The following is an 18,509-nucleotide window of genomic DNA, read 5'->3' as shown; positions in this document are numbered from 1 at the left end:
GGACGACTCTGCAGCACCGACGGAGCAAACGCAAGGTCCTCATCAGCCAGGGTATCAAACTTATAGAACTTTGCAAAAGTGTTTGAACCTGACCAGGTAGCTGCTCGGCAAAGCTGTAAAGCCGAGACGCCTCGAGCAGCTGCCCAAGAAGAGGCCACCTTCCTAGTGGAATGGGCCTTTACCGAATTTAACGGCAATCCTGCCGTAGAATGAGCCTGCTGAATCTTGTTACAGATCCAGCGAGCAAAAGTCTGCTTCGAAGCAGGAGCGCCAACTTTGTTGGCTGCATACAGGACAAACAGTGCTTCTGTTTTCCTAACTCGAGCCGTTCTGGCTACATAGATTTTTAAGGCCCTGACTACGTCCAGGGACTTGGAATCCTCCAAGTCACTCGTAGCCACAGGCACCACAATAGGTTGGTCCATATGAAATGAAGAAACCGCCTAAGGCAAAAATTGAGGACGAGTCCTCAACTCTGCTCTATCCACATGGAAGATCAAATAGGGGCTCTTGTGAGACAAGACGGCCAATTCGGACACCCGCATTGCAGATGCCAAGGCCAACAACATGACCACCTTCCAAGTGAGAAATTTCAATTCAACCGTTTGAAGAGGTTCAAACCAGTGAGACTTCAGGAACCGTAACACCACGTTAAGGTCCCAAGGTGCCACTGGGGGCACAAAAGGAGGCTGGATGCGCAGCACTCCCTTTACAAAAGTCTGGACTTCTGGGAGAGAAGCCAATTCCTTCTGAAAGAAAATAGACAGGGCCGAAATATGTACCTTAATGGAGCCTAATTTTAGGCCCATATCCACTCCAGTCTGTAGAAAGTGGCGAAAACGGCCCAGATGGAAATCTTCAGTAGGAGAATTCTTGGCTTCACACCAAGAAACATACTTCCTCCAGATACGGTGATAATGTTTTGCCGTCACCTCCTTCCTAGCCTTTATCAGAGTAGGGATGACTTCCTCCGGAATACCTTTCCTACCTAGGATTCGGCGTTCAACCGCCATGCCGTCAAACGTAACCGCGGTAAGCCTTGGAACACGCAGGGCCCCTGTTGTAACAGTTCCTCCCTGAGAGGAAGACGCCATGGATCTTCTGTGAGCATCTACTGAAGATCTGAATACCAGGCCCTTCGAGGCCAATCTGGAACAATGAGTATTGTTTTCACTCTTTTTTGTCTTATGATTCTCAATATTTTTGAGATGAGAGGAAGAGAGGGGAACTCGTAGACCGACTGAAACACCCAAGGTGTCACCAGAGCGTCCACCGCTACTGCCTGAGGGTCCCTTGACCTGGCACAATACCTCCAAAGCTTCTTGCTGAGGCGTGACGCCATCATGTCTATGTGAGGAATTCCCCAAAGACCTGTTATCTCTGTAAAAACTTCTTGATGAAGTCCCCACTCTCACGGATGGAGATCGTGTCTGCTGAGGAAGTCTGCTTCCTAGTTGTCCACTCCCGGAATGAAGACCGCTGACAGAGCGCTTACGTGATTTTCCGACCAGCGAAGAATCCTGGTGGCTTCCGCCATTGCCACTCTGCTCCTTGTCCCGCCTTGGCGGTTTACATGAGCCACGGCTGTGACGTTGTCTAATTGAATCAGAACCGGTAGGTCGCAAAGAAGATCCTCCACTTGTCGTAGGCCGTTGTATATGGCCCTCAATTCCAGTACGTTGAAGTGTAGACAAGCCTCCTGGCTTGACCATAGCCCCTGAAAATTTCTTCCTTGTGTGACTGCTCCCCATCCTCGGAGGCTCGCGTCCGTGGTCGCCAGAACCCAGTCCAGAATGCCGAACCTGCGACCCTCTAGAAGGTGAGCACTTTGCAGCCACCACAGGAGAGACACCCTGGCCTGGGGGGACAGGCTTATCTTCCGATGTATTAGTAGATGGGACCCGGACCACTTGCCCAGGAGGTCCCACTGAAACGTCCTTGCATGAAACATGCCGAAGGGGATGGCCTCGTAAGCTGCCACCATTTTCCCCAGAACTCGAGTGCATTGATGAACAGACACTCTTTTTGGTTTTAGCAAGTCTCTGACCATGTTCTGGAGGTCCTGGGCTTTTTCTAATCGGGAGAAAAACCCTCTTCTGTTCCGTGTCCAGAATCATGCCTAGGAATGATAATCGAGTCGTTGGAATCAATTGTGACTTTGGCAGATTGAGAATCCAACCGTGTTGTTGTAGCACTCTCAGGGAGAGCGACACGCTCTTCTGCAATTGATCTCTCGATCTTGCTTTTATCAGGAGATCGTCCAAGTATGGGATAATTGTGACTCCCTGCCTGCGCAGGAGCACCATCATCTCCGCCATCACCTTGGTGAAAATCCTCGGGGCCGTGGAAAGCCCAAACAGCAACGTCTGAAACTGGTAATGACAGTCCTCTACAGCGAATCTCAGGTACGCCTGATGAGGAAGATATATGGGGACATGAAGGTATGCATCCTTTATGTCGAGTGACACCATAAAATTTTAAATGGGACTGACCGAACCATCCGGCTTCGGGACCACGAACAGGGTCGAATAGTACCCTTTCCCCTGTTGGACTAGGGGAACCTTGATAATCACTTGCTGTTGATACAGCTTTTGAATTGCAGCGAACACTACTTCCCTCTCCGGGGGAGAAGCTGGCAAGGCCGACATGAAAAATCGGCGAGGGGGCACCTCTTCGAATTCCAGTTTGTAGCCTTGGGATACAATATCCATCGCCCAAGGATCCACGTCTGACAGAACCCAGACCTGGCTGAAGAGTCGAAGACGTGCGCCCACGGGTGCGGACTCCCTCAGTGGAGCCCCAGCGTCATGCGGTGGATTTAGTAGAAGCCGGGAGGACTTCTGCTCCTGGGAACCAGCCGGAGCAGTTGCTCTCTTTCCACTACCCTTACCTCTGGAAAGATAAGCCCCGACCTCTTCTGGACTTACGCGACCGAAAGGACTGCATCTGATATTGTGGAGTTTTCTTTTGCTGCGGGGGAACAAAAGGCAAAAAGGTAGATTTACCCGCGGTAGCTGTGACAACCAGGTCCGCGAGACCTTCCCCAAATAAAACTTCACCTTTGTATGGCAAAACCTCCATATGCTTCTTTGAGTCGGCATCACCCGTCCATTGGCGGGTCCACAGGGCTCGCCTAGCAGAGATCGCCATGGCGTTGGCTCTCGAACCCAGCAGCCCAACGTCTCTTTGAGCGTCCCTCATATATAAGACTGCGTCTTTAATGTGGCCTAAGGTCAATAAAATGGTATCCCTATCTAGGGTATCAAGGTCAGCTGACAAGGTATCTGTCCAAGCTGCAACTGCACTACACACCCATGCCGATGCTATTGCCGGTCTGAGCAAAGCACCGGTATGCGCATAAATAGACTTTAAAGTAGTTTCCTGTCTGCGATCTGCAGGATCCTTGAGGGCTGCCGTCTCCGGCGACGGCAGCGCCACTTTCTTGGACAGGCGTGTTAAAGCCTTGTCCACCCTGGGTGAGGATTCCCAACATACCCTGTCCTGTGCAGGGAAAGGATACGCCATAAGAATCCTCTTGGGAATCTGCAGTTTTTTATCTGGAGTTTCCCAAGCTTTTTCAAATAACTCGTTCAGCTCATGGGATGGGGGAAAGGTTACCTCAGGTTTCTTTTCCTTATACATGCGCACCCTCGTGTCAGGGACCCAGGGGTCATCAGTGATATGCAAAACATCTTTTATTGCAACAATCATATAATGAATACTTTTGGCCACCCTTGGGTGTAACCTCGCCTCATCGTAGTCGACACTGGAGTCATAATCCGTGTCGGTATCAGTGTCTGCTATTTGGGATAGGGGACGTTTCTGAGACCCAGAAGGGCCCGGTTACCCAGCCGAAGCCATGGATTGACTGCCTGCTTTTTCCCTGGACTCTGCTTTGTCCAATCTCTTGTGCAATATGGTCACATTTGCATTTAAAACATTCCACATGTCCATCCAATCATGAGTCGGCGTTGCCGACGGAGACACCACAATCATCTGCTCCACCTCTTCCTTCCGCATCAGACATGCCGACACACTCGTACCGACACCCCCCCACACACAGGGATATAGTTATAAGGAGACAGTTCCACAATAAGGCCCTTTGGAGAGACAGAGAGAGAGTATGCCAGCACACACCCAGCGCCAACTGACACTGGAAAATAAACTCCCAGATAATAGCGCTTTTTATATTAATCACTGTGCTAATACACTTACTGTCTTACAAGTGCCCCCCCTCCTCTTTTCAGCCCTGTGTCACCGTGTTCAGCAGGGGAGAGACCGGGGAGCCAGCTTCTCTGCAGATCTCTGTGGAGAAAATGGCGCTGGTTAGTGCTGAGGGACCAAGCTCCGCCCCCTCCAGCGGCGGGCTTCGGTCCCGCTCAATCTCAAAACTGGCGGGGGATTTAAAGAATAACTGCCTCCGCAGTGCCTATTATAATGCCAGATATAGAGGTTATTATTGCTGCCCAGGGCGCCCCCCCTGTGCCCTGCACCCATCAGTGCCCGCTAGTGTGTGTAGTGTGTGGGAGCAATGGCTTACCTCAGTGAAGATCTGAAGTCTTCTGCCGCCTTGAAGTTTTCTTTTCTTCTTATACTCACTCGGCTTCAATCTTCCGGCTCTGTGAGGAGGATGGCGGCGCGGCTCTGGGACGAACGGCGGGGGGAGATCTGCGTTCCGACTCCCTCTGGAGCTAATGGTGTCCAGTAGCCTAAGAAGCAGAGCCTATCACTTAAGTAGGGCTGCTTCTCTCTCTCCTCAGTCCCACGATGCAGGTAGCCTGTTGCCAGCAGTGCTCCCTGAAAATAAAAAAACTAACCAAATTCTTTTTCAGAGAAACTCGTGAGAGCTCCCCTGAAGTGCATCCAGTCTCCTCTGGGCACAGGATCTAACTGAGGTCTGGAGGAGGGGCATAGAGGGAGGAGCCAGTGCACACCCATTCTAAAGTTCTTTATAGTGCCCATGTCTCCTGCGGAGCCCCTCTATACCCCATGGTCCTTACGGAGTCCCCAGCATCCTCTAGGAAGTAAGAGAAATTATTATTGATAATAAATGTTTGACACACGCTCTCCCTGCACACACCACTCACCCTGCACCCCCTCCCCGTGCACACTGCTCTGCCACACTAAGATTCACCATGCACCCCCCCCCACCCACCCACACACACACACACACCCTGCACCCCCTACTCATGCACACATTGCTCTCCTACGCTACCACTCACCCTGCACCCCCCCAGCACACACACACTAATCTCCCACACCAGTGGTTCTCAAACTCGGTCATCAGAACCCCAAACAATTCACGTTTTCCAGGTCACATAGTAGGTGCACATTTTAAAAGATCCATAGGTAGAACTAATTATTTCACTTGAGATTGTGTGAGGAAACCTGGAAAACAAGCACTATTTGGGGTCCTGAGGATCGAGTTTGAGAACCCATGTCCTACAGTACTGCTCACCCTCTTACCCCACCCCCTCCCCCACACACTGCTCTCCTACATTACGCTCACCCTGCACACACTGCTCTCCTACATTACCGCTCCCCTCCCTGCACACACTGCTCTCCTACATTACCGCTTCCCCTCCCTGCACACACTGCTCTCCTACATTACCGCTCCCCCTGCTCCCCCTCACTACTGCTCTCCTACATTACCGCTCACCCTGCACCCCTTCCCTGCACACCCTGCTCTCCTACACTACCAATCACCACACACCCCCTTCCTACACACTGCTCTCCTATACTACAGCTCACCCTGCACCCCTTCCCTGCACACCCTGCACTCCTTCCCCACACACTGCTCTCATACACTACCGATCACCACGCAACCCCTCCCTGCACACACTGCTATCCTACACTACCAATCACCACACACCCCCTTCCTGCACACTGCTCTCCTATACTACAGCTCACAATGCAACCCCCTTCCCACAGACACTGCTCTCCCTACACTACCGCTCACCATGCACCCCCTCCCTGCATACACTGCTCTCCTACATTACCTGTCACCATGCAACCCCCTCCCCACACACACTGCTCTCCTACATTACCGGTCAGCCTGCACTCCCTCCCTGCATACACTGCTCTCCAACATTACCGCTCACCATGCACCCCTTCCCTGCACACACTGCTCTCCTACACTACTTCTCTCCTTCCCCACACACACTGCTCTCCTACACTACTGCTCTCCTTCCCCACACACACTGCTCTGATACACTTCCGATCACCACGCACCCCCTCCCTGCACACACTGCTCTCCTATACTACAGCTCACCATGCAACCCCCTCCCCACACACACGGCTACTCTCCCTCCTAACACACACTGCTCTCCTACACTACTACTCTCCCTCCCCACACACACTGCTCTCCAACACTACCAATTACCATGCAGCCAGCTCCCCACACACACTGCTCTCCTACACTACAGACAACCACGCACCCCCTCTCTGCATACACTGCTCTCCTACACTACCGCTCACTCTGCACACCATCTCCCGTGAGTTTTTGCTGTAAAGATCTTGCATACAATTTTTTTCAATTGAATACGACAGGTCCTGGAAGCACAGAAGCCCATAGTAATGAGAAACTGGTTGTGAGGTCCATGGTAATTTTTATCGCTAAAACCTCATGGCCAATTGAATATGCCCCAAAACAACTATGTTTAGTTAGGTAAAACCAACCAGGTGTTGACTTACTGTACATGGCTGCTTTAAATATATCCGCTAACTAGCCAAATTCTCTTTCAGAATCATGCACTCCATTACATTTGGCCAGGGGCGGATTGGGGTGGAAAACCAGCCCAGGAAATTAATGGAAGCAGCCTTAATGGAGATGTGGTATTATGAGGGGGTGGGGTCTGTTGAGGGGGCTGGGATCCCTCATTATAGAGCCTGATTGTACACAGTTGTGGCCTTCCTTGAGTCTTTTGCCGTAGTGGTGTTTGAGACCAGGGGCAAATTAGGGTCTCTAAGCGGCCCTGTAAAATTTTATAGAAGTGGCCTGACATGTGCAGCACAAGAGGTATAACATACCGTGTAGCCATGGCAGCATCACTGGATGGCAGAGTTGCTGTACTGAAGAAATGGAATATCAGATTAAATGGGGACAGTGAAGTGTACAGAGTGCGGTGGGCTGCCTGTCAAGTGGGGGGTGGGGCCACAGGTCAACACACAAAACAGGCCCCACAGACATGTCAGCCTACCAGGAATCTTCCTGGTGATCTATGTGGCTAATCCGCCGCTGCATATGGTCCATGTGTTCATCTAAGAAATGTATTAAAAAAAACAAATAAACGAATGTAAGGAAGGCTGAATTGAAGAAGTAGCCATACCTCTTTTGGAAGAAGCTTGCTGAATCCGCCATACAGTCTTGGGAATTTCAAAGTTGTAGTTTTGAGGAAGAACAGATATGGCTTCCAAGAGTAAAAGATTCTGGGAGATTTCATCAGGGATTTGGTTAGCGACACGACGAACCGGGGTACGACCTGCAGACACAGTATAGATGGTGGTTTAGTTAAACAGTGGATTTTGAATAAAAAACGCTACAAAAAGATCTTCAGTCTCTCCTAACTCCACTGGAATAACGTCAACTTAGAGTAATAAAAATGTTTTGCATTGTTTGTAAATTAAACAAACCATCAGCATTTTATGAGAGCGGTGACTTGAATGTTGACTATAGATAGCCTGTAACAGCATCAGCTGCAGGCTTTAAGTCATACAAATTCAATGGGTTAAAATTATCCGCACAGATAAGTATTTTCGTATATTACAGCCACACCTGCCCACTAAGCGGTGAATTTATTATTCCTCAACAAACTTGAAAAAAGAATAATATCTGCAAGAATTGCAATTTAAATGTCAGTATCCAAAAATATCCCGAACAATCCATTCCGTAATAAAGAAAAATAAATAACATCATTCACATGGGAAAACAATTAGATGAAAAAGGGAGGGAAACAGAGGAGATTGTCTTTTCTCTATTTTTCACGTTGAAGGCCTCCTCCCCTACAGAACAAACGCTTAATAATTATGTTCATCTCGTCTCAAAAACTGTCAATAACCCAAAACAAGAGAGGCCCAATGCCTGATAATATCGCAGACAATATGCAGAGACCCCCAGAGCACAATTGTAACAAACTAATATTGGAGCTGCAAAACAACATTACCTCCAAAAGGAAATCTGCATAATTAATTTCACTATTGTACAAAATGAATTTAAACAAATGAATTTAGTTGGGAGGGGATACAGACAGCTGTCTGAGGGGATTCACTAAACTCCAATTAAAAGCTCAAAATCCTAATTAAATTAACCTCTTCGCTACCACTGGGAATGGTAGGCAGTGGGAGGGGAAAGGGGTTGGGAAGGGGGGGGGAGAGAGGATCATTTCAATTGGCAAAAAAAACAGAACTACTTATGCTGCTTTCACATCGCAAATGCCGGATCCTACCCGGTAAGAGAAACGTGTACTTACCGGGTGGGATCCGGCATTTGCGCTCCGTTGCTGGCTTTCCGGCCCGGCAATATACCGGGTCGGTTGCCATAGCAGCGGAGGGAGCAGCAGCAGCAGGGGCGGGGGTGGAGGCGGCGCCGGGAGATGAGCTCATCTCCTGCGCCGCCTCTGCCTATACTGTGAATGGGAGCTGTGTCGCATCGGAACGGCTCCCATTCACACTGCGCCTGACCCGGTAATCAACCCGGTAATAACCCTTCTTTTTTACCGGGTTGAATTACCGGGTCAGGCGACCCGCTAATTCACCAAAGGACCTTTCACATCGCACACGGACCCGTTTCGACACGGCAATATGCTGTGTCAATACCGGGTTTTTAGTGCGATGTGAATGGGGTATTAGTCATTACCTGAGAGATTTTCATAGACTTCTAGAATCAGTCAGCAGTTTCTGTCCGCCTTGCTAAACATCCATTTATGTATCTACCTTCCAAGAATATGGTTAATCCTCTTAACACCATTAATGTATTACTACATCCTCAAACAAAATCCAGCTGTAATGAGTTCCATAGCATGGCTATGAGAGGAGGTGTTACTTTAGGGTTGTTTTACAAATAGCACTAGTAATTTAACTTAGCTCTCTTTACAAGTTGTACTCCCTTCACCTGTAATGCCCAAATCACATGAGCTCGGGTGGATCAACCAGTAGCAGCTATAGAGTAGGAGAATAGATCTGATATCAAGGAGGCCTTATCCATAAAACAATGGAAATTCATGAAAGCAATCAACAAACTTTGTAGTTACATCTGAATAGACAGATTCCTAAAAGGAACTTAAGGATCATTGATAAACCACAAAAAAAAAAGATTTTACACTTACCGGTAAATCTATTTCTCGTAGTCCGTAGAGGATGCTGGGGACTCCGTAAGGACCATGGGGAATAGACGGGCTCCGCAGGAGACATGGACACTTTAAGAAAGACTTTGGATTCTGGGTGTGCACTGGCTCCTCCCTCTATGCCCCTCCTCCAGACCTCAGTTAGGGAAACTGTGCCCAGAGGAGATGGACAGTACGAGGAAAGGATTTTGTTAATCCAAGGGCAAGATTCATACCAGCCACACCAATCACACCGTATAACTTGTGATAAACTACCCAGTTAACAGTATGAACAACAACATAACCTCGGTTCAACCGATTGACAAACACATAACCCTTATGTCAGCAATAACTATATACAAGTCTTGCAGAAGTAGTCTGCACTTGGGACGGGCGCCCAGCTTCCTCTACGGACTACGAGAAATAGATTTACCGGTAAGTGTAAAATCTTATTTTCTCTAACGTCCTAGAGGATGCTGGGGACTCCGTAAGGACCATGGGGATTATACCAAAGCTCCCAAACGGGCGGGAGAGTGCGGATGACTCTGCAGCACCGATTGAGCAAACAGGAGGTCCTCCTCAGCCAGGGTATCAAACTTATAGAACTTTGCAAAGGTGTTTGACCCCGACCAAGTAGCTGCTCGGCACAACTGTAATACAGAGACCCCTCGGGCAGCCGCCCAAGAAGAGCCCACCTTCCTAGTGGAATTGGCCTTAACCGATTTAGGCAATGGCAATCCTGCCGTAGAATGTGCCTGCTGAATCGTGTTACAGATCCAGCGAGCAATAGTCTGCTTTGAAGCAGGAGCGCCAACCTTGTTGGCTGCATACAGGACAAATAGTGCTTCTGTTTTTCTGACTCTAGCCATTTTGGCCACGTAAATTTTCAAAGCTCTGACCACATCCAGGAACTCGGAATCCTCCAAGTCACGCGTAGCCACAGGCACAACAATAGGTTGATTCATATGAACGGTTGAAACCACTTTAGGTAGGAATTGAGGACGAGTCCGCAATTCCGCCCTATCCACATGAAAAACCAGATAGGGGCTTTTATGTGATAAAGCCGCCAATTCCGAGACTCGCCTAGCCGAAGCCAAGGCTAGCAACATGACCACCTTCCAAGTGAGATATTTTTACTCCACCGTTTTGAGTGGTTCAAACCAATGTGACTTAAGGAAACTTAACACCACGTTAAGATCCCAAGGCGCCACCGGAGGTACAAAAGGAGGCTGAATATGCAGCACTCCCTTCACAAATGTCTGTACTTCAGGAAGAGAAGCCAATTATTTTTGAAAGAAAATGGATAAGGCCGAAATTTGAACCTTTATGGACACTAATTTTAGGCCCAAATTTACTCCTGTTTGAAGGAAGTGAAGGAGACGGCCCAAATGAAACTCCTCCGTAGGAGCAGTCCTGGCCTCACACCAAGAAACATATTTTCGCCATATACGGTGATAATGTTTCGATGTCACGTCCTTCCTAGCCTTGATCAAGGAAGGAATGACTTCATCCGGAATACCTTTTTCTGCTAGGATCCGGCGTTCAACCGCCATGCCGTCAAACGCAGCCGCGGTAAGTCTTGGAACAGACAGGGCCCCTGCTGCAGCAGGTCCTGCCTTAGAGGAAGAGGCCACAGATCTTCTGTGAGCAACTCTTGCAGATCCGGATACCAAGTCCTTCGTGGCCAATCTGGAACAATGAGGATTGTTTTCACCCTTCTTTGTCTTATTATTCTCAACACCTTGGGTATGAGAGGCAGAGGAGGGAACACATAGACCGATCTGAACACCCATGGTGTCACCAAAGCGTCTACCGCTACCGCCTGAGGGTCTCTTGACCTGGCGCAATACCTCTTTAGCTTCTTGTTGAGACGGGACGCCATCATGTCTATCTGAGGCAGTCCCCACCAACCCGCGATCTGTGCGAAGACTTTCTGGTGAAGTCCCCACTCTCCCGGATGCAGGTCGTGTCTGCTGAGGTAGTCCGCTTCCCAGTTGTCTACCCCCGGGATGAACACTGCTGACAGTGCGCTTACATGACCTTCCGCCCAGCGAAGAATCCTGGTGGCCTCTGTCATGGCCACTCTGCTCCTTGTGCCGCCTTGGCGGTTTACATGAGCCACTGCCGTGACATTGTCCGACTGAATCAGAACAGGTTTGTCCCGAAGTAATGCCTCCGCTTGACGTAGGGCGTTGTATATGGCCTTCAACTCCAGGACATTGATGCGGAGACAAGTCTCTAGACTTGACCAGAGACCTTGAAAATTTCTTCCCAGAGTGACTGCACCCCAACCTCGGAGGCTTGCATCCGTGGTCACCAGGATCCAGTCCTGAATGCCGAACCTGCGACCCTCTAAAAGGTGAGCACTATGTAGCCACCACAGGAGAGACACCCTGGTTCTGGGAGATAAGGTGATCTTTTGATACATCTGTAGCTGAGACTCGGACCACTTGTCCAGTAGGTCCCATTGAAAAGTCCTCGCATGGAACCTGCCGAAGGGAATGGCCTCGTAAGATGCCACCATCTTCCCCAGGACTCGAGTACAGTGATGCACTGAAACCTTTTTTGGCTTCAACAGGTCCTTGACCAGAGTCATGAGCTCCTGAGCCTTTTCCATCGGTAGAAAAACCTTTTTCTGTTCTGTGTCCAGAATCAGGCCCAAAAAGGTCAGACGCGTTGTAGGAACCAGCTGGGACTTCGGAATATTGAGAATCCAGCCGTGCTGCTGCAACGTTCTCACAGACAGTGACACGCTGTTCAGTAACTTCTCTCGGGATCTCGCCTTTATGAGGAGATCGTCCAAGTATGGGATAATTGTGACACCCTGCTTGCGCAGGAACACCATAATTTCCGCCATTATCTTGGTGAATATACTCGGGGGCCGTGGAAAGCCCAAACGGCAACGTCTGAAATTGGTAATGACAGTCCTGTACCGCAAATCTCAGTAACGCCTGGTGAGGAGGAAAAATCGGAACATGAAGATATGCATCCTTTATGTCCAGGGAAACCATCCAATCCCCCCCCCCCCCCGCCAGGCTGGCGATGACCGCTCTGAGCGATTCCATCTTGAACTTGAACTTTTTTAAGTACAGGTTCAGGGATTTTAGATTCCAAATGGGTCTGACCGAACCATCCGGTTTCGGGACCACAAACGGGGTTGGGTAATACCCCTTTCCTTGCTGGAGAAGAGGGACCTTGACTATCACCTGCTGAAGATACAATTTTTGAATTGCAGATAACACCAACTCCCTCTCTGACGGAGAAGCCGGCAGAGCCGATTTGAAAAACCGGCGAGGAGGCATCTCTTCGAATTCCAGCCTGTATCCCGAAGAAACAATCTCTATTACCCAGGGATCCACCTGTGAGTGAACCCAGACGTGGCTGAAAATTCGAAGACGTGCCCCCACCTGAGCAGACTCCCCCAGGGGAGCCCCAGCGTCATGCGGTGGATTTTGCAGACGGAGGGGAGGACTTCTGGTCCTGGGAACTAGCTGTGTGCAGCTTTTTTCCCTTGCCTTTACCTCTGGTAAGAAAGGACGATCCCCGTACCTTCTTGCTTTTATTTGAATGAAAGGACTGCATTTGATAATGAAGCGCCTTCTTAGTATGTTGCGGGGGAACAGAAGTTAAAAATTTTGATTTACCAGCTGTAGCAGTAGAGACCAGGTCCGAGAGGCCTTCTCCAAACAACTCCTCCCCCTTGTACGACAACGACTCCATATGCCGCTTTGAGTCGGCATCCCCCGTCCACTGTCGGGTCCACAAGAGTCGCCTAGCAGAAACAGACATAGCATTTATTCTGTAACTCAGTAAACATATGTCTCTTTGTGCATCCCTCATATATAATGCAGCATCCTTGATATGCGCTAGGGTCATTAGAATGGTATCCTAATCTAGGGCATCAATCTCGTTAGATAAGGAATCGGTCCATGCTGCGACAACACTACAAACCCAGGCCGATGCCATCGCCGGTCTAACAATAGTACCGGAATGTGTGTAAATGTACTTCATGGTAACTTCCTGCTTACGATCAGCAGGATCTTTGAGGGTAGCCGTATCCTGGGAAGGCAGTGCCACCTTCTTGGATAAGCGTGTCAACGCCTTGTCTACTTTAGGCGAAGATTCCCATCGTATCCTATCCTTTTGTGGGAAGGGATACGCCATAAGAATCCTTTTGGGAACTTGTAATCTCCTGTCTGGAGATTCCCAAGCCTTTTCGCACAATTCGCTTAGCTCAAATGAGGACGGAAAAGTGACCTCAGGTTTTATCTCTTTATACATGTGCACCCTCGTGTCTGGGACAGGGGGTTCCTCAGAGATATGCAAAACCTCTTTAATCATAACAATCATGTAACGAATACCTTTAGCCACTTTTGGCTGTAATTTTGCATCCTCATAGTCGACACTAGAATCTGAATCTGTGTCGGTATCTGTGTCAGTGATCTGGGATAATGTGCGTTTCTGAGACCAAGAAGGTCCCGGTGCCACCGGGATCTGACAACCTGACTGATTCCTAGCCTCAGTCTTGTCTAATCTCTTATGCAATAAATTTACATTAGCATGCAAGACATTCCACATATCCACCCAGTCCGGTGTCGGCGGTGCCGACTGCGACCAGACATTCATGCACTCCCCCTCCTCCTTATGCGAGCCTTCATCGTCAAACATGTCGACACGCGCGTACCGACACACTCCCACACATACAGGGAATCTATTTTCTGAAGACAGGATCCCCCTTAGGCCCTTTGGAGAGACAGAGAGAGAGTATGCCAGCACACACCCCAGCGCTATATGACCCAGGAGAAAAACACAGAATGTTTACCCAGTAGCGCTGTAGTATATATATTTGCCAATTATGTGCCCCCCCTCTACTTTAAAACCCTTCTGTCACCGTGTGTCAAGCAGGGGAGAGTCCGGGGAGCTTCCTCTCAGCGGTGCTGTGAAGAAAAAATTGCGCTGGTGAGTGCTGAGGGAGAAGCCCCGCCCCCTCGGCGGCGGGCTTCTGTCCCGCTCAAAGTTTGTAAAATATGGCGGGGGCTCTTTTATATACATGTACAGTGCCCACCTGTACATGTATATAGGTTATTTTGCCATAGGAGAGGTATTTATTGCTGCCCAGGGCGCCCCCCCTGTGCCCTGCACTCTTACAGTGACCGGAGTGTGTGAGGTGTAATGGAGCAATGGCGCACAGCTGCCGTGCTGTGCGTTACCTCAGTGAAGTACCCGAAGGCTTCTGCCGCCTTAGACGTCTTCTTTCTTCGTTTCTTCCGGCTCTGTGAGGAGAACGGCGGCGCGGCTCTGGGATGAACGCCCAGGACGAACCTGTGTTCCACTCCCTCTGGAGCTAATGGTGTCCAGTAGCCGAGAAGCAGAGCCTATCATTTAAGTAGGTCTGCTCCTCTCTCCTCAGTCCCTCGATGCAAGGAGCCTGTTGCCCGCAGTGCTCCCTGATAATAAGAAAAAATCCTAACAAAAATGCTTTCTTAGCAGGGAACTCAGGAGAGCTCCCTGCAGTGCACCCATCTTCCTCTGGGCACAGTCTAAAACTGAGGTCTGGAGGAGGGGCATAGAGGGAGCCCGTCTATTCCCCATGGTCCTTACGGAGTCCCCAGCATCCTCTAGGACGTTAGAGAAAATAATAATACTAATAATTAAAAACAGTATATACACAAATACACTGATTGGTCTGCCAGGTGAATGCCCACTTTCCAGAGCACGAGGCCAAGAGGGAAGCACAATAGTTGCACCGACCTCATTCTTTTCTAGCTTGCTCAGCGCCAAGATATCCAACTAAACCATACTTGCCTACTTTTTGAAAAAGCATTTCAGGGAGATTGTGAAAGTGACACCTTTCAGTGCAGAGGCGTACTGCTACACCTGTGAGGCGTGTCATAAAAAAGACTTAAATCCAAATGTAAATGAGCCCCAAAGTTATACCCCTTTCACATCGCACAAATAACCCGGTATCGACACGGTATATTGCCGTGTCGAACGGGTCAGTGTGCGATGTAAAAACGCCTTTCCCGAATTAGCGGGTCGCCTGACCCGGTAATTCAACCCGGTTAAAAAGAAGGGTTATTACCGGGTTGAATACCGGGTCAGGTGCAGTGTGAATGGGAGCCGTTTCGATGCGACACGGTTCCCATTCACAGCATAGGGAGAGGTGGCGCAGGAGATGAGCTCATCTCCCAGTGCCGCCTCCACCCCCGCTGCTATGGCAACCGACCCGGTATATTGCCGGGTCGGAAAGCCAGCAGAGGAGAGCAAATGCCAGATCCCACCCGGTAAGGACACGTTTCTCTTACCGGGTAGGATCCGGCATTTGCGATCTGAAAGCAGCATTAGTAAGATCTACTTGTTGAAGAAAACTTTTCAGGATTTGTTTGTGTACAGTGTAAGTGGCCACGAGAAACCTTATTTAAAATGCATGTAACCATAGGTTTCATTGGGGCAGATGTATTAAGCCTGGAGAAGGCATAAAGAAGTGATAAAGCGGTGATAATGCACCAGCCAATCAGTTCCAATATGTAAATTGGCAGTTATGAGCCGATTGGCTGGTGCTTTATCACCTTGCACTTATCACCGCTTTATCACTTCTTTATGCCTTCTCCAGGCTTAATACATATGCCCCATTGTGCCTTAATAAACAATGCAAGAAAATAGCACTGATGAGCCCATGTGAATGTATGTATCTCTCATTTCTCTTTTTCCACAAGAATGTAACACCTACATAATGGGTGTAAGGTGCAATCAGGGGAGTCAGGGAGTTTGCTGCTATTTCAGGGAGGCTCCTGCAGAATGAGGGAGGGTAGACAACTATGAACTAGACGCATGGAAAATAAAAAAGCTACATCCAGAAGTAGCACCTGACATTCATTCTATGATGCCATGTCAAATGAGTCTGTGGCAGGGGTGCTGACCCAAGGCACCTCTGCTATGGCACTGCATGCTGCAGTCTCTCTCCTTTCCTGCTACCCCCCCCCCCCCCCCCCCCCATTTTCTTAGCATTCTAACATTTTATTACCCCATGTACCATGTAAAGCCTTTGAAAATTACATCACACATAAGAGAGGAAGGGGACAGATGATTCAGCAAGGTATCAAAACAGAACAAGAAGTTGCGCTGCCTGTACCTAATCTGACCAATATATAAGTGCAATAAAAAGCAGTAGTAACTATTAGAATAAAAAAAGGCGGTATTTTTGGTTACTTACCGTTTGTTGAATCCTTTTCTGAGTCATGTTGGGGACACTGGACCATGGGGTTGCATTGGTGACCACAGGAGTTGGCATTTCAACTAAACTTTACTGTATCTTTAAGAAGTCTAAGCTCCGCCCCCTGCAACCCCCAGCAGGGAGTGCAAAACTTCAACAGTGCCCAGAATGGAGAAGCAGTAACCCAGTGAAACTGTTGTAACAAGTAAACAGATCAGCAGGGAAGACGGACTGAGCGTGAGGGAGGGAACACAGTGTACCCCAGCATGACTCAGAGAAAAGGATTCAACAGGTAACTAAAAGGAGAGTTATGGTAATCTTACCATTGTTAACAGTCTTCTGCGAGATACATTGGGTTCCACAGGGAAACATCAGGGTGTAGAGTGGATCTTGATCCAAAAGCACCAACAGGCTAAAGCTTTAGGCTGTCCCAGGATGCACTGCAGCCTCCTCTATAACCCTGGCTCCAGGCAATGTGAGCTCAGCTTCGTTAACCAGTCCAATGCAGGAGCAGTTAAGAGAGAAGGTAGATGTTAGTCACATAGAACCACATTCTCACGACAGGAGAAGGGACTAGGGGCTAATGCCATACAAACCCAAAGAAGCTAGGTGCGTCAGGATGGGCGCCCTGTGGAACCTAATGTACCTCGCAGAAAGCGATAACAATGTTAAGTCTACCATAACGCTCTTTTTTTGCAGTAGGTTACATTAGTTTCAACAGGAAAACATTGGGTATGTAATAAAGCAGTTCCTCAAGGGAGGAGACGCGCTTTAGCGGGTATGAGAACCCGGTGTCCATAGGAAGCATCCTGGGGAGGCGGAAGTATCAAAGGCATAGAACCTAATAAACGTGTTCACAGAGGACCACAATGCCGTCTTGCACAATTGTTCTGTGGACGCGCCACGGTAAGCTGCACAAGAAGGTCCAACAGACCAAGTAGAATGGGCATTAAAAGCAGCAGGAGCTGGGAGACCACTCTGTGCATAAACTTGTGCAATCACCATTTTAATCCATCTGGCCAAGGTTTGCTTATTCGCAGGCCAGCCACGTTTGTCAAAACTCCTGAATGTAATAGGTGGCGGTGATAATATGAGACAGGAATTGTCGGGCAGCTCTTCCTCTAATGCCTGAACCCATGCTTCAATTCCTTTTGCAGCCCAAGAGGCCACAATAGTGGGTCTATGTACAGCACCTGTAAGGGAGTAAACAGACTTCAGGCATCCCTCCACACGCTTATCTGTCGGTTCCTTCAGTAATGTGACAGGCAGAGTGGATGACACCACTACGCGGGTGACATGTGAATCCATCGGCGGTGAATTTTCCCACTTGTTACATAACTCTGCAGGGAGAGGATAGCGAGCCAAGGCCCGTTTAGACAGAGGAAATTTCTTCCCTGATTAGAACAGGGCTCCTGCCTGATGTCCACCAAATGGTCAGAATGGGGTAATAGATTTTTAACCACCTTCTGCCATTTAAACATACCGTATATACTCGAGTATAAGCCGACTTTTTCAGCACATTTTTCTGTGCTGAAAAAGCCCCCCTCGGCTTATACTCGAGTCAATGGCTGCAGCAGACGCCGTGGGCTGTGTGGGCGTCCGCTGCAGCCGGCTCCAGGACAGACACTAGAGGTCATTATTGACCTCTAGTGTCTGTGCGCGTTGCTATGGGAGAGACGTCATGACGTCTCTCCCATAGAGATGATCGGGTGCCGGGGAGCGGGCGGCCGCACAGAGCGGCGGCCGGACGGAGCGTGCGGCCGGATGGAGCGAGCGGACGGACGGAGCGGAGCAGCGCAGCAGCAGAAGAAGCGGTCGGGAAGCAGGAGCGGGGCAGTGGTAAGTATTGTTTTTGTGTGTGTTTGTGTGTTTGTAAGCGGCGACGGGGGCATTGCAACAGGGGGCAAAGAAAGAAGGGGGCACTGCAACAGGGGGCAAAGAAAGAAGGGGGCACTGCAACAGGGGGCAAAGAAAGA

General features: G+C 49.2%; 1 protein-coding gene across 2 annotated transcripts in view; it reads right to left on the bottom strand.

The window, feature by feature from the left end:
* DPH1 (diphthamide biosynthesis 1) overlaps nucleotides 1-18,509 on the bottom strand; it is a 552,655-nt gene that overhangs the window by 438,943 nt on the left and 95,203 nt on the right. For both annotated transcript variants that reach the window (XM_063956121.1, XM_063956120.1), the window contains exon 2: nucleotides 7,329-7,481. In XM_063956121.1, coding sequence (XP_063812191.1) covers nucleotides 7,329-7,481 — 153 coding nt within the window. The remainder of the gene's footprint in view (nucleotides 1-7,328; nucleotides 7,482-18,509) is intronic.

This window comes from Pseudophryne corroboree, chromosome 2 (genome assembly GCF_028390025.1).
Source record: "Pseudophryne corroboree isolate aPseCor3 chromosome 2, aPseCor3.hap2, whole genome shotgun sequence".
NCBI classification, from domain to species: domain Eukaryota; kingdom Metazoa; phylum Chordata; class Amphibia; order Anura; family Myobatrachidae; genus Pseudophryne; species Pseudophryne corroboree.
This window is presented reverse-complemented; position numbering and strand designations above follow the sequence as displayed.